Below are 15,670 nucleotides of genomic sequence, written 5' to 3' on the forward strand. Positions count from 1 at the left end.
TTTTTGCCATGCATATTTTGATTTAATTTTTTTGACTAATATCCATTAAGAAGAACTTCCATCTTTATTTAAAGGGGCACTCCACCAATTTTACACTATTAGGGCACTTGACTCATCTTGAGGTGTACTGCTGATCGTGTGTAAAAAAAATGCCTTCTGCAGCTTTGAAGGGAGCTTTCTAAAGTTTGAGAAAATAAGCCACTTGTAGTCATGGGGATGTCATCAGCTTGGGTTTGGAGGCTAAACCATTTTAATAAACATTTAAAACAGAAAGCCTCCATTACAAACTGGGGGCATTGAGTTTGAAAGACATTTATGTATACCAGGCAGAGAGGGTCAGACAAAATGATGCTATTGAGTTGCATTATGGCAAATGTAGGATCCAGAGTTTATGGTCCTTGACTCATACTAGGGACTAAAAGTCAGGATATCTCTGCAGCTTCAAGTTTAACCATTTTAGCCACACTAGAGGCATGGCTCTAATATCTACTATTGGCTTGCCATGAAATTTGGTAAGAGGCTTTCACTGTGCCCCCAGGATCTATAACACATCATCAGGTCAAATTTAAATGTGTCCATTGGTTTATGATAAAATACTTGCAAAACTAATTAATTTTTTATCAGCCGCAGCTGGACTTCTGTGTTTTGTGCTAACTATGGCTGCAGCTATCAATCATTTTAGTAATCGAATAGTCTACAAATTATTCAATCGATTTACAGAGTAATCGGATAAGAAATGCTTTTTCTTGGCGCCTTCGGTACTGGGATCAGCTATGTGTCTGATATCACTGTACAACCCAAACTCATGGATTAACTATAACCGGAGAACAATAAAAACAAACAAAACAGTTATACATTTACAACTAAGAATTACCTTTGTTAGCCTTCATCTCTACTAGCTACTATGATTTACGTTAAATGCTAACATTACCATCACCTTGTTTTGGGTCTACTCGGTGGAGTCGATGCATAAACTGGATGGTTTCTGATCAGACGCTGAAGCATTGCCATCATGCTGTTGTGTTAGGCTAATTCTGTTTACAGTAGAAACACTGTACAGAGTGGTTGTTTTCATTTAGATTGAAATAATCCCATACTTTTGGACACTTACTGTCTTTTTCTCTGTCCCTTACTATTTTCTCTCATGTCGTCTTCACTTGTCCACAGGGTAAATCCATTGTGTGACAGTATTACTCATCCAAGCAAAATAGTGCACTGTATATAGTTAGCTATATGAATTAAACGAAGCATCATAGGAAAGAATTTGCATCAGTGCTTTTTTAGTTATTGAGTTACTCAATTTTCTCCATTAATTGTTTCAGCCCTAGTGCTATTCTTGATAGATAAATAGATAGATAGATACCAAATGTTATGGAAGTACAGTACTAAATCAGTGGATTATCCCTGCAAGGCCTCCCTGTTCCTCCCATTGTGAAGTCATAAGCTTTTCGTACATGTATCCAGGAACCCATCCATTAGCCACAGAGATATGACCAAGCATCAGTTGCTCTCGTCTTCAAACACGGTGCCTGATGCTCTGTGGCTGCCAGATTTGGTCACAATTCACTCCTTGGCTTTGCTTCCACTGCAGGGCCAAGCAGGGCCAAGCAGGGCCACACTCACTCACAGACATCATCCCACTCCAAATAAGAACAATCTAGGATTATTTTGCTCATTTTGTATAACTTGCCAGCTGCACTACAGCTATAAATAAACATATAGCTCTCGGTAAGAAGCCTTGACAAGCCTCATGTGGCCCTCCTACAGAAAAATGGGGCTATGTGTGTGGGGATGACAATCCTGCACCAGTCACAGGGTTTGGAGTTAATGAATGATTAATTGTCCTGATACATACAACATAATGAAACAGAGCAGCAGACACATACACAGCCACAAAGAGTTGACTACAAGTTTCTGTTGTTAAATGATGGAAAAGTCTTAAATGTTTAATTTCTCAAAATCAGTACCTTATCTTTGATCGGATCCTGATCTGAACATCTGGCTGAATTGACTCTTTCTACATCACGGGTCTTTCCTGAAAAGTGTCTTGTCCTGTAATTGTGTGTCATGTGGAAGTAAAGATAGAATCTGAACTGAATTTTACTGAGATGTGGTAGGACACGTGTGGCAGCCACAGTCTACCAGACTGTTGGTTTTTCTTGGCTGTGTCTAGACATGAAGAAGATTTATTGACGCCTGAACTGCCTGACCATTATCAAGGTTTACTCACCATTTTGAGTCCCCCAAGTGAGAGTTACTTCAGAACAAAAGGTTCCACAACTCTTGCTGCACAAATTAACTTAACTGTGGATACGGTTCAAATGTGATTGTTCTGCTCATGTGGCAGCAAGCAAGTCTAGAATTGATTTTTGGATCTCCACCTGTGGTTTTAAAAGGAAACAGACTCAGTTCTGATGTGTTTTCTAAACGATTTGAAATGACTCCAGCTGCTGGCTTTAAGATAAGAAACATCTCCCTCTTTGTCTGTCTCTCACATACACATAGACATATACACAACTCAATAAGATACTGATCAACGTGAACAGGATGCAGTAACCACTGAATAAAGGCGACTGTTGTAGTGGTACATGGCGTGGTGTCATAAAAGCTGTTAACAAGTGAAATGTCATCTTGAAAGACTGCAAATGGACTGTCTGGGCTGGAAAATGCAATGTCACTGCATGATCTGTACTGCTGTGTTGTTGTGCAGCCTTTTCCCTTTATAAAGACCTTGTAAGAGACAGGACGTTGCAGGAGATGGAGGCGAGAGACAGGACAGAAACTTCAAAAAGTAAATTGATCCAAGGCCATCAGGGGCTGAAATGTATCCGAGTTATATTTTTCAGGAACACTGAGTGAAGTCTTTCCTTTTCATACTGCAGTTATCATTAAAAACTTTCAGATTGTTGCTACAGCTGTTGCAGAGGGTCAAAAAAATTGTGGTCGCCTTCAAAAAGACCCCCTGATCCAGGGCCGTCCATTAGTGTACTAAATCCTCGAAAACTTAATGTTGCGTATCGCAAGGGTTAACTTATTCATTTGTTTAAATGTAAATGGACCATCTCCAAAAGGGGAAGGGATGTTAAAGGGTTAAAGTTATCATTGACTACAACTAACCTAATTAAAGACCTTCACACCCACAGGTGTTTTCACTTACACTGGCTGATTAGACCATTCGGGTTGAAGTTTGGGGGAGCTGTGCTGAGGTCATCAAAAAAGCCACCTGCCCGGTTTGAATGGAGAGTAGCGAAGCCAATTTTGGTCCTATGTAATACTATTTCATGGCTACTTCCTATAAGAACCACGGCTGCACCGTGCTGCACCCCACTGTGACAGCAAAAAGTCTTTTGGTTCAGTGTGTTTTCTGACTTGGATTGTGACTCTGCTTAATTAGCCCACCTACAAGGCTCATTTGCCAAACACCAACATAGCATCACTGACTTAGATTCCCTGAGAGCTTCGTATCTAAACAATACGGTTACATCTCTTGACATGTGTGATGGGATGTTGCAGGGTTCTGACATTATTTTTGGGCCTACATGTAACCCTCCATTTAGGCTTTGGTCAGCTTCACTGTTTAAACCCTTTGTCTTTCCACAGAAGACAATTTGACTTGACTTTGTCATAGCAGGAAAAGCACATGTGTAATTTACACTATTAAAGATGGATCTGTTCCATTTAGGTATATCAATCAGCCATGTCAGTAAGCCACTGTGCACCACAGGGCCCTGGCACAGGTAAAGCTAGATTGCAGTCATTATTAATGTTATTAATTACACATATGGTTTTCTTGCTGTGACATATCAAAAGGTCTTCTGTGAAAAAATGCCTCTAAGAATGATGGAGACTGTTTCACCCCAAACAGGTACTATGAATTAAAGTCAAACACATGCACAGCCCTGAGAGCAGTTTTTTTTAAAAACCCATCTCTTTAGGTGATCAATAGATGTATAGGGGATTTAACGCTGGTGGAGAACATGAACAATAACCCAGAGTTTGAAACCAGACAGTAAGTTTTGACCTTTTGTAGCTAAATGTCAGAGTCTAGAGAATAAAATCTAAAAATCCAGAGACTATAATGTAGAGATGCTCAATGCTGCAGGGTCTGGCATTACCACCGATGATTACTGGTTGGTCTGTGTTTAATAATAATGCAATGTCATACAGTTTAGGATGCATTCTAACCCTAACCCTGTCCTTCCATGTGCCAATGTGGAAAAGCCTTAGAGATCACATGCATACATGGAAAGTCCGAAGCAGAGAGAGCAGCAGCAAAGATCACCAGGGTAAAGAACAGATTAGCATCAATAAATACAGAAATACATTGATTGGACAGGAATGGCCTTGAAGGACGAACTGTGACGGCGGTGGGTTCTAAGTGGCTTGCAGAGAAAGCAGCAAGGGTAAGCAGGCTAGAGCGACTTGAATAAGGCACCTTGTAGGGCTTTGTCTATGAATGATAAGAAGGAAATCAGCTGAGCTGTCAGCTGATGTGGGCTTGATATGACATGGGCTCCTATCAATTAATGCACTATGATTGTGAGCTGATCTTAACTTTGACTGAACCAACGGTATAGTCAATTTATAGATCACATAGACTAAATATACAAAGCAACATTATAATTTGTATATAATAATAATAATAATAATAATAATAATAATGTTTTGTATATTTATTTCTATGGTGATCAACAAGTCACATGAATGATCACATGGCCTGTATGTAATTGGAAACAACCTCAATCCTGATGAAGGTAAGACAGCGGAAAACATCTAGTGAATAAAAAGTAGTGTACTGAAGAAGAAAAAGGGAGGTACTGTGTTTTTGTTTTGAAGACTCAAACATGTCAACGTTGTGTAGTAGTAATTTGTAAAAAGCCCTGAGTCCATCTTTAACTTGTTAGTTCTTCTTGTATAAGACATGGCTGAACATTAGGAGGCACTTATTGGTCTACCTATATTACCAGTAACAAATGTTATTACTGTACCATGCTTAAAGACCCTTGAAAAAGACCACAACTCCCATCCTATCATAATGAGGCACGAGCCATTCACACATGTCCCCGAGGGGATCAGTAGCAGCCTCTCTTTAAATTACTGTTTAATTGCTGTACTGCAGTTTGACCGCTGGGTGTCGCTGTCCTGTCACAAAACCACGATGCCTGGGCGGGGGAGACCTGACCATTGGGCAGTCAGCCGGTCCAGATGGAAAGGAACGGGTGATTGGTTTACAATCTGCCATGCTCTCTCCTGATTGGGCAGAAAGGTGTGAGAAAGAAGAAGGCTGAGAAGAGAGAGAGAAAGAGAGAGATAGATCCACCAGCAGTTCATCCGCTCCAGTCCCCGTTGACACACGCGCACAAACACAAAGACACACAAGAGAGCTGAGATGTGACTGTTCACCAGAGGAATACTGCGTGTTTCTGAGGGATTTTCTTTTCTGTCAGCCGGATAATGAGAGGGGACAGGCGGGGAATAATTTTGGCCATGCCGGCCACTTGGGTCGCGGTGCTTCTCTGTGTGACTACTTCGGTCTGCGCTGTGGAAGGTAAGTGTGCAAAGAAGGGACATTTTTCAGTGTTCAGATTATGCAGGGGAAATGCTTGCATTAATTAATGCACAAACTGTGGTTAAAGCAAAGCTGCCCTGTAAAGTATCCAGTATCCAAAAATAAAAATATCCTTGTAATATCCTTATAGACTTAGAGTTTAACTTAACCAGAGCTTTCCAACAGACAGGTATATTGTGATATTTAAGTGACATTGCTTTAGGGTTAAGAACTTTTCTTGTTTGTCAGTGTTAACTGGGCAAGTTTGAGGTTTAATATGAGGGTTAATTGTGTTTCAGCAGTGGAATTTTGGACAGTACAGGAATGCAACGGTGCCTCATTGGAGCTTAAAGAGTCTAATTGCCTGTATGTCACAAATGAAAAATAATAAATTAGATCTAAAACATGTTGTTTATTCTACATTAATATAATCTAAAATATTTTCAATACCAAAATTGCCTTTTAATAATCTTGAGGGACATTATGCAGAATACTGTAGCATGAAAAAACATAACACTGTTTATTCTAAATACATTTGTTATTATAGAGCATTGTATTTGTAGAGACTTCACTTATATCAGGTGTATCATCCATAATCTTAAACCACTTAAAGATCTGTAATGTTCCATGATACTGTACGATGCACATTACTGTGTTTCTCCCTCCTGAGTGCACTGTTGTAGCTCCATTAATACACGCTGCTGCTCACCTGGAGAGGCAAAGTGAAGCATAATTATAGCTCACAGGTGCTCAGTGACTCCATATAACTGCTGCCACATCCCCTACTTCTCCTTCTCTCACTCTTCCCCAACATTACCTCCTGATCCTCTTGCTGTTGCCTCCAAAGCATCATCTCCCCCTGCTCCTATCCAAACATCAACTTCTGGCTATTATGTTGCACCTCTCCAAATATTACCTCCTGCTAGTTCACCTAAAGCATCACCCTCCTGCAGCTCCTGCAGCTCCTGCAGCTCATCACACAGAACCAGCTCCTGCTGCTCCACATGCGTCTCCCACTGCCACTGCTCCTCTTCAAGAATCACATTTTTTACTCCTGCTGCTCTTTGGATATGCTTATCCTACTCCACCCCAAGCATCAGCTATACTACTTCTCCCTTAGCTGCTCTCCAAATATCACCTCCTGCTTCTTTTGCTGCAGTATCGCCTCCTGCTACTTCTCCTTAAAGCCTTACTAACTAATGCTCCTGCTGCTCCTCACACAGAATAAGCCCCCGCTCCTCCACAAGCAAATGTCTGGCTCTAGCTGCTGCTGCTACAAGCATTGCCTATTGTTCCTTCTGCCATTTATCCCCAAGAATTACTGTGTGCTTCCTATTTTTAAGAATCACCTCCTGCTCCTCCTGTTGCTCCTCTTCATGCAGCATCAAATTCTACTCGTGCTGCTCCTCCTCAAGCATGACCTCCTACTCCTTTTTTTCCCTCTCCCCAAGCATCACCTACTGTTTCCCCCTTTGCTCCTCCCCAACCATCACTTCTTGCCCCACCTGCTGCTCTTTCATGCACTTCACCTTCTGCTCCTGCTGTATCCATTGCTCCTACATCCGACATCCCTAACTGGCACCCATGCTACCTTCTTTCTGTTCTTCTCTCTGAAAGCATATCATCCTGCTCTTCCTTCAGATCAACTTCTCCTCTTTTTATTCTCTTACATCTTCTTTACCAGTCTTCAAAGTCCCTCACCTCCCTGCTTGCTCCTCTTCACATTCCTTTTGCTTTCTCTCCAGCTCCTCCTGCAGCATCCCCTATCAACCTCCACTCCCATGTCCTCTACCACTTCTCCTTCTGCTTCTACTGCTGCTGTCCCTTATGGAAGCGCTAGATTAGTCTACTGCTGTGTTTTAATGGTGCGCGTAATGACGGGCTCCGTAGTGAGTCTCACCCATTATGAGACATGTAAATGTGCTGAAGGGCAGGTCTATTTTGATTAAACAGAACTGTGTGTGTGTGTGTGGGAGAGAGAGGTAGGAGGTTAAGACTGAGAGGAGAGACAAACGGTACAGTGTGGGTGGTGGGTTGTTTTGTGGTCACGGTGGCCTTTTCATGGTAAGTAGGTGCCTAATGAACTTATGTATAAGCTGGTCTGAGTCTGTTGATGTAAAATAGACGCACTGCTGTCACAGCCACTGCTATTATATCTTCTGTGTGGACACATTTAAACTTCTCCTCCATAAGCTTTCAGACTTTTTCCCCCTAGAGCCCTACCGATGTATGCACTGTACCGATATTATTGGCTGATTCTTACTTTTCACAGATATATCACTATCAGCGTATATATGTCGGTCTTCAAATAACAAGAAATTGCGGTAAACACAAAATACATACAATATGCAAAACAAATGCAAGGTAATGTATTCAAAAAGATATTTTGTCTGACCTCCATTGTGCATTTGAGAAGAACCACTACAACTGACAAATGATTCATTGATTATCACAATTGTCGCTGATTAATTCTCTCTCCACCTACTAATTGTTTCAGCCCTAATCTGTTGACAAACAGTATATAATGGTTGAAAAATGATTCTCAGTAGCTTTCATTGCATAGAAAGAAACAAAAAGGTACTGAAAAAAGGTTTAAATTAATACATTATTAGTCATCGCAGGCTGTTATAAGTGTAATCAAAAGATCATTATAGTCCTAAAACTGGCTTGTCCAAAACATATATATCTCATACATATCATATAGTTGCAGATTTATTTTCTGTTGATTGATTCATCATTCCAGTTGTAAATATAATATTGATTATTATTAGTTCTTTTTTATTTAAGTTTGATAAGAAGCCTATTTTTCTTATGTTAAATGTGTCTATTTACACCCACACAATTACTAGGTCAAACCCATTTCAAAAATATTTTGTTTATGTTCTGTGTTTATGTAATTATTAGCCTCATATCAATATTGGCCACTGCTTCAAAAATCCTTTAGTTTTCTCTTTTTTTGTCTCTCTGTTTTCTCTATCTGTTTATGTGTTTCTCTTGGAATTTCTTTTTGCCCTGATCATGCTGATTGCTGTGCATGAAGTGAGTACTTTCTTGACTTTAAATGTATATGTCTTTATTAGGGATGCACCAAAAAGTGTTTCCCACAGGATTCGGAGAGACTATGGGGGGTGGGTCTAAGGCCATTTACTTTTAATGCACACATGTAATATGTTTTATACTTTCTGTGAATATAATCCAATTAATCTTATTTCCATCCTGTATAGACACCTTATTTTGAAAAACGGACGTTGTCTATCCACATGTGTCCGACGCAATTTGATAAATAATATTGTATGTGGTTCTCATGTTGCGTAACATGACGACTTCACAGCCTCTCTTCAGTTAGGACTCTCATAGTTCAACACTTGTCTTTGTAAAGAGAGAAACTGACAGGATAAAGTCACTAACCTGCCTGTCAGCTCGCACTGGTCCGTTTCAGTGGATTTACCATAAAGGCGTGAATACGTGTGCACTCCAAATTTAGGTGCGGCTAGCTTAATCGCCTTCTCATAAACGAGTGACAGAATCACTCAAGGCGGGTCAGACCGTTTGTTGCCTTTTCTAAAAAGTCAGCCACAGACGGAGTGGATGTACTAGGAGACAGTTCTGCAGAACAGTGTCTGCAAATGGCAATTTTTGCATCTTTCTCAGACCCTTTAAAATGCTTCCACACTGCCGACATGTCAACGTAATTGTTCGGTAAAATTTCTTTGGTCTTTTGACTTATTAGGCCGAACACCAAAAGTGGCCGAACCCAAAGTAAACATTTTGCTGTGATTAAATAGCAATAAACGGATTAAACTGATGCAGAAATAACTACAACATGATGCAGATTTGTTAAACATATGAATTCATGCTTTGTCAGGACAACAAGACAGCAGGACAACAACTTCTAAAATGTTTGTTTTCTGAATGGAGTTTGGATCGATCAGGGCTATGCTATGCTAACTTGGTCACCGTAAAGTACAATGATAGCTGGAATAAAGTTACAGACACATGTTTTCTGAACTCACCAGGTAGTTCAACCTCTTCGCTTTCTTTTCTCCCAGCAATGTCCAGTTTTGTCCGGTTCTTATATAAATATGAAGTCGTAGTCCGACAGAGCTAACGACGCTAACAACAACACTGGAGCCGGATGTGCACGGAAGCTGCTGAGAAGCTCCAGTGAAGATAAATCAACGTTGAAATCCCAAAAACTAAAGTAAAAAGATAATTTAATAAAAGCAGTTTACTCCGAGCTCCTCCCATGAGTAAACTGCGTAGTTGTAAGACCAGAATCCAACTGACTACGGGGGTTTATTTGTCCAATGTTTGCAGCACTGCTCCCTGCTCTTCTCCCCCAAGTTTAGCAGCTCTCAGCCGGCCTGCAGATTTTCAATGCCCCGCTCTGCCCGGCCCTCTCCACACAACGCTCTGAAGCCTCGGTGACGTACTGACAGTCTCAACAGTGATAGGCACTGATAGGCTATCGCGACTCAGCATCATGCAACTTCTTCGCTTTAGTTGAAAATATTCAACTCACACGAATTCCTTTGCGTTGCCTTCGCGTCGCTTTGCGCCGCCCGACAGGAAATCGCGGCTATATGTGTCTTTGCATTGACTTTGCATGTAAACTCACCGCCCCAAACGCTCACTTCGCTTTTGGTCTGAAAGCACCATAAGAAAATGGGTGGCCACCCCAGTGGCCCCCCTGGCATGGAGCATACGTATAAAATGCTATATACTGTATATATATTATGTAACCCCTGCGTTTGAGTTAAAAGGTGAATAGCACTTTAAGAGGGTAACCTCTGACCCTGAGCTGTGACAGACTATGATATTTATTTTTGGAGAAGCCATGATTCGTCCATGTAGATGGCAGTCACGTTTCTAAAATTGTGACTGGTTAAGGGGCGGGACTAACAGGCATAGCGGATCGGAGTACACCGGGGTTGGGCCGAATGTGTGTGTTTTCTTTGGAGGCAGCAACAAGCTGCACAAGAAAGATAAGCATAATTTAATTAATTATTAATTAATAATTGAGACAGTTAGTAGCCTGGCTAGTTTATAATATGTATGTCACACTGCTACACAGTTTTTTGTATTGTACTGTGTGTGAGAGCTATTAGTCTGCAGATAGCAACAGGTTAGTACCATCGCTAACAGCAAGCTAAGCGTACAAACACTAACCCTGACAGCACTGTGTGTGACCAGCTGTTAACGTTATGCTTCGAGGGAGACCATCCTGTGCCTGTTTTCATCTTAATCTTTCTGAGAGGATTCCAAAACCTGAGAACAGAGGGACTCATCTGGACGATGCTGTGAAACTGGGCTTAATGTTACTTAGAAGGGTAAACATCGCAACAAGCGCCATTGAGCAGCATAACAAACACTGCGGGGGCACAACGAGTCGGCGGTCTGAAAAACTAGTCATCCATCCATCCGCCTTTCTGGGGTGAGTGAAAGCATCTTTTATCATCCTGACTCTGCTGCTGGTCCCTGCATGGGCAAATTGACGTGCCGGATCGGTTGAAAATAGGCTACGGATTACGGTTGTTGTCATAATGTTGTTGTCATATAGCCACTTTCATATTCCCTTATTATTCGGGATTATTAGGCCAATATGCTGGCTCGCTGCGCTGGGTGATGGTACAGAGCTGGGAATGTGATATATATTGGCGGACATTCTTTCCATTATGATTGAAGGATCTCTGGATCCCTAAAACGTTGTCTGTGTGCGTCATTGGTGACTTCAGCGGTGTTGAGCTCACTGCTGTTTGCTTATGGCCCTGTAGGCTCATTTGTTCTGAGCTTGGTTTGCATTCTTAATTTAGGTTTGTGACAGTGATACTGTAACTTGCCTCTCTCGCTGTGGAGCCATGCTGTTTGTTGACACGTTAAAAAACACAGTAGCAAGAATAACTATCCTAGTTGTTTGTAACAAGAATAACACCAAACTTGTGAAATAGTATGTTAATAAATAATTACACAACTCTACACAGACACATATCGTGTATTTCAATTTGTCAATACACTCCTACAAATAAAAGATGTATTTGTTTTTTTAAGGAAAAGGTCAACTAGCCTATTTGCCTAACACATAGTTAAACAGGATTTTTATGGTTTTAGTCTACGGACATTAGACAACTAGTAGGCGTAACATTAACTGTAAAATAAGAAACCAAAGTAATTCAGTCTGTGATTCCTTAACTCATATTTTTACGTAGTATTCAACTAGTCTATATAGTGCATAATAGAATTTATGGCTTTAGGTTTAGTGTGCCCTGCGATGGACTGGCGACCTGTCCAGGGTGTACCCCGCCTTTCGCACGATGTAAGCTGGGATTGGCTCCAGCCCCCCATGACCCTGTACACAGGATAAGCAGTTGACGATGGATGGATGGATGGAAGGATGGTTTAGTGTGCCACCCCAGGATTTTCAGTGGCCCCATCTGGCCACCCCTAGGAAAATTTTCAGGGGTCGCCACTGGAAATACCTCATTCTGGTTATAGCTGTTTGCTGTCATCTATATAGCCTGAAATTGCAGCACTAATACAATGACCTTTACGTTCCCTCAGGGTTTACACCTTTCCACAGAGCCCAAAATGCAGTAGAGTAATCCAGAATTTGACCCTGTAATTTTGAAAGTCAATGCAAACCCTGACCCAGCGGATATTGGTGAGTATAAGTGCTACATATCCCACAAACAGGCCTTGGGAGGGATGACAAAGTCATCTGTGTCTGAACCAAATGCCTAGTCAGCAGCTGGCTCTGTCACTGAAATTGCTGATTTGTGTCAGTGTTGAGTGTCGAGGGGTCGAGGAGTTAATTTCTTTTGACTTTTCAATGCAAGAGCTGCTACTGTATTTGGAGCCTAATTTAGAAATCCTGACTTTCCCTTCTACAGAGGCAAGGCTGCATGTAAAATGTACACTGTATATATGATTACACTGCACATATTATTTCTGCTTCTACACATAAACTATTTCTGTCCTTTTCCCTGGAGCCTGAACACATACATGTGTGCCCCATCTGTCATCTTGTGGGAATGCTAAAGGTTAAACATCATTGATCCTGTTATAGATGCTGGTATTAACATGACAAGCTATAATTTGTGAGTTTGTTCAGTATATGTCTATGTGTGTGTGCGAAACAAATGATGAACAAATCTACTGAGGGAACCCTATCACACGCTTATTGCAAAGAGATATGCAGATGTCACACTGCACTGCTACCACACACACACACACACACACACACACACACATATATACACATACTGTATCATGCAACAAGCTCTGCAAACTCATGTTTTAAAGATTTGGTTTCTATATTCATCTGGTGACAGGTTATCAATGTGACAGACAGATAGTTGAACTGGGGAAAAGTAGGAGCTTGGAAGAAGATCCTTCGCACCAGTCCTGAGGCTTTTACTCCATTGTTTCCCAGTATATTTTTCCTCAGGGTCTCCCTTCAGTATTAAATATTTATTTCCACATAGCATTCAAATTGTTTCAGAATAAATTTGGCTTTCTTCTTCCGTAAGGTACTTGGAACCTGTGGGGTTATTTACCTTTTGCTGAGAGACTCAGAGTCCTGGGCTTTGGTACTATATTTCCCACAGCGAATTGGGCATCAAGAGGCAATTTGATATCAGTCAGTCTGGTATGCTTCTCTGTATCCACAGGCTATCAGACTTTAATATCACAGTTTTTAGTGGTTCAGGAAGTAATTTCTAACAAAACATGCTCAGTGTTTACTGAGATGTGATTAATAAGTTCCAATAGTGTGAAAATGTATCCTTAACTATGAATCCTCACACTTTAACTGTGAAATTTCACACAACACAACAATCCTTTTCTCATATTCATGGAAGAACTTGTTGCTCTACTGGATCAGTGATGAGTCATCGACTACTGAGGAAATATATCGTTTTTCTCTGCTATACTTATTGCACCATTTCTGTACCAAATGTTTGGGTCATAATTTATACATCTTTTTCTTATGTGGATTGTGAATAAGCTCATAACAACATGATCTAAAATTGTTTATACTCTATCTGCAGCTGTAGCCAGTTTTGTACATGTTTTTTAAGTCCCAAAAGTCCTTCATCCTTCAATCACAAGTCAAGATGCAAGTCTTTTAAGTCTCTGAATCCTTAAAATTACATTGCATTTGAACAGTTTCCCTTTAAAGTTATGTTGATTGTACTTAGATCCAGCCTGTTCAATGCATAGACCATATAATTAAGCATCTAAGTTGAGTGTCTATGCAAGGTCTGTCTGACTGGCACTCTCATACATTTTTATTCTCATTTTCATGTATGTTCCAGAATTTTTCCAGAGTTGAAAACTAAACATTTTTAGCAGCCAAGTCCTCGTTTTTGTGACTTTGTCCAACTCGAGTCCAAGTCAAGTTTCAAGTCTACAGTTCTGTCTGTAGCAAAACCGGTACTGTGCATCTGATTTACATTCACAGACCTTATTTGGCATCAGTGGTGGTAATATGGCTTTTGCCACTTTGGGGCAGCAGAACAAGCTGTAAACACAACCTTTACATTATTTTAATTGTTTTGGTCGACACGAACTCCGAACTCACGAATATTCACCAGATAGTTGGTAATGTCTGCCATTTGGTGCTCAGCTGGTGGTGTGCGGTTGGTTTATCAGGGGTTTCTTTTGCTGAAAACAGTTGCCTACTGCAAACAAGATTGAGAGCGCTGAGAATTCTCAGAAGAGCGAAAGGGGAATTGCAGAATTGTGCGGTAATTCTCTCTTGATTATAGCAGCTTTAAGCTTGGCATGTAATGTTTGGTGCAGAATACATATATATCTATATATGTGTGTGTGTGTGTGTGTGTGTGTGTGTGTGTGTGTGTGTGTATATATATATATATATATATATATATGAGGCATCTAGAAAGTGCTGTCAATAACAGCACAAGGAGAGTGATGCCTGCTGTATACGACCTTCTGCGTGAATATACCATTCATATCAACAATAGTCAATCAGCATCTAAACCACCTTTATTACAAACATTTAACTACAATCACTATTCTTCCTCTACAGCTGGCATTGCTGACATGTTTAAAAGCATAAAATAGATTTTAGCTGCAGAGAGAAGCAGAAAGCTTGCACATTATAAAACACTTCACCACCCAAACTCCTCAGGTTATTTGCATAACAAACCAGTCTAAATAGATTATATTTCCCTGATATGAAACTATAATAGATACTGTTAGAGAACAGAGCACTGGTGGGATAAAAAGAATGAAAGAATCTTTTGTTTTCACCTAAAACTCTCCCCTTCCTTTTCACGTGGGTCCATTATACTGTCACTTCAACTAATTTGCAGCTCAAAGAGTCACATCAATACACCACTATGTTAGGCAAACGTCAATGGCATGCTCTTTGAGTTGTTCTGTCTTCTCCTTTTCAACATGCAAGGTAAGCAATAGTAATAAGTAAAAAACACCTTGATTTATCTTGACCTCAGGCCTCTTACTGACTTCCTTTACTGCCAACGATATAGAAGAGAAAACAGGAGAAATGAAAGAATTTGAAATATGCATTAACTGCTTTTAAATGCAATTTATGCATAAAGCGAAACAGAGCTTACTCCAAAGTGGGGTCCTCTAGTTTTCCTGCAGTGATGGCGCAGCACCATTATTCCACTTCAGAAACACAGTGTTACATGCATATTCTTGTGCAGTGCTGGCATGCAATATACAAAATAAACAAAACATTTATATTAATGGAAATTAAATGTGTTTAGATAAGGGCTTTAACTGTGATTTTTAATTATTGTTTAATCTATCAATTATTTGTTGGATTAAATTAAATTGTTAATTGCTTTGTTTATAAAATGTCAGAATGTATTGTAAAACCTTAAAACCCTAGTCAGGTGCCCATATGAACATTGAAAGGAGCTCATCTTGCTGTAGTCAAAGATGACACCTTCAGCTTACTTTCATGTTTTTTAATTTGTTGTTTGACTGTTGTTGACCAACAGTCTAATCTCAGAGATATTCAATTTACAATGATGTAAAACCTAGTGAAACCTAGAATCAGTAAATGTTTCTTAATAAATGACTTAAAACATGAATTGTTTCTGTTGAATCGATTATTCGGTTAATCAGCTA

At 40.2% G+C, this 15,670-nt stretch overlaps 1 protein-coding gene across 2 annotated transcripts in view; it reads left to right on the forward strand.

The window, feature by feature from the left end:
* The first annotated feature begins 5,307 nt into the window (after positions 1–5,307).
* The window catches only part of LOC119900371 (ephrin type-B receptor 1-like), a 97,448-nt gene continuing 87,085 nt past the window's right edge, over positions 5,308–15,670 (forward strand). The window contains exon 1 of one of the 2 annotated variants that reach the window (XM_038715246.1): positions 5,308–5,548. In XM_038715246.1, the coding sequence (XP_038571174.1) occupies positions 5,455–5,548 (94 nt within the window). In that variant the 5' untranslated portion in view covers positions 5,308–5,454. The remainder of the gene's footprint in view (positions 5,549–15,670) is intronic. The other variant, XM_038715245.1, reaches the window with a different exon arrangement.

This window comes from Micropterus salmoides, unplaced genomic scaffold (assembly GCF_014851395.1).
Source record: "Micropterus salmoides isolate LMB-PRFRI ecotype aquatic unplaced genomic scaffold, ASM1485139v1 Ms_hic_scaffold_13, whole genome shotgun sequence".
In the NCBI taxonomy this organism is placed as follows: Eukaryota; Metazoa; Chordata; class Actinopteri; order Centrarchiformes; family Centrarchidae; genus Micropterus; species Micropterus salmoides.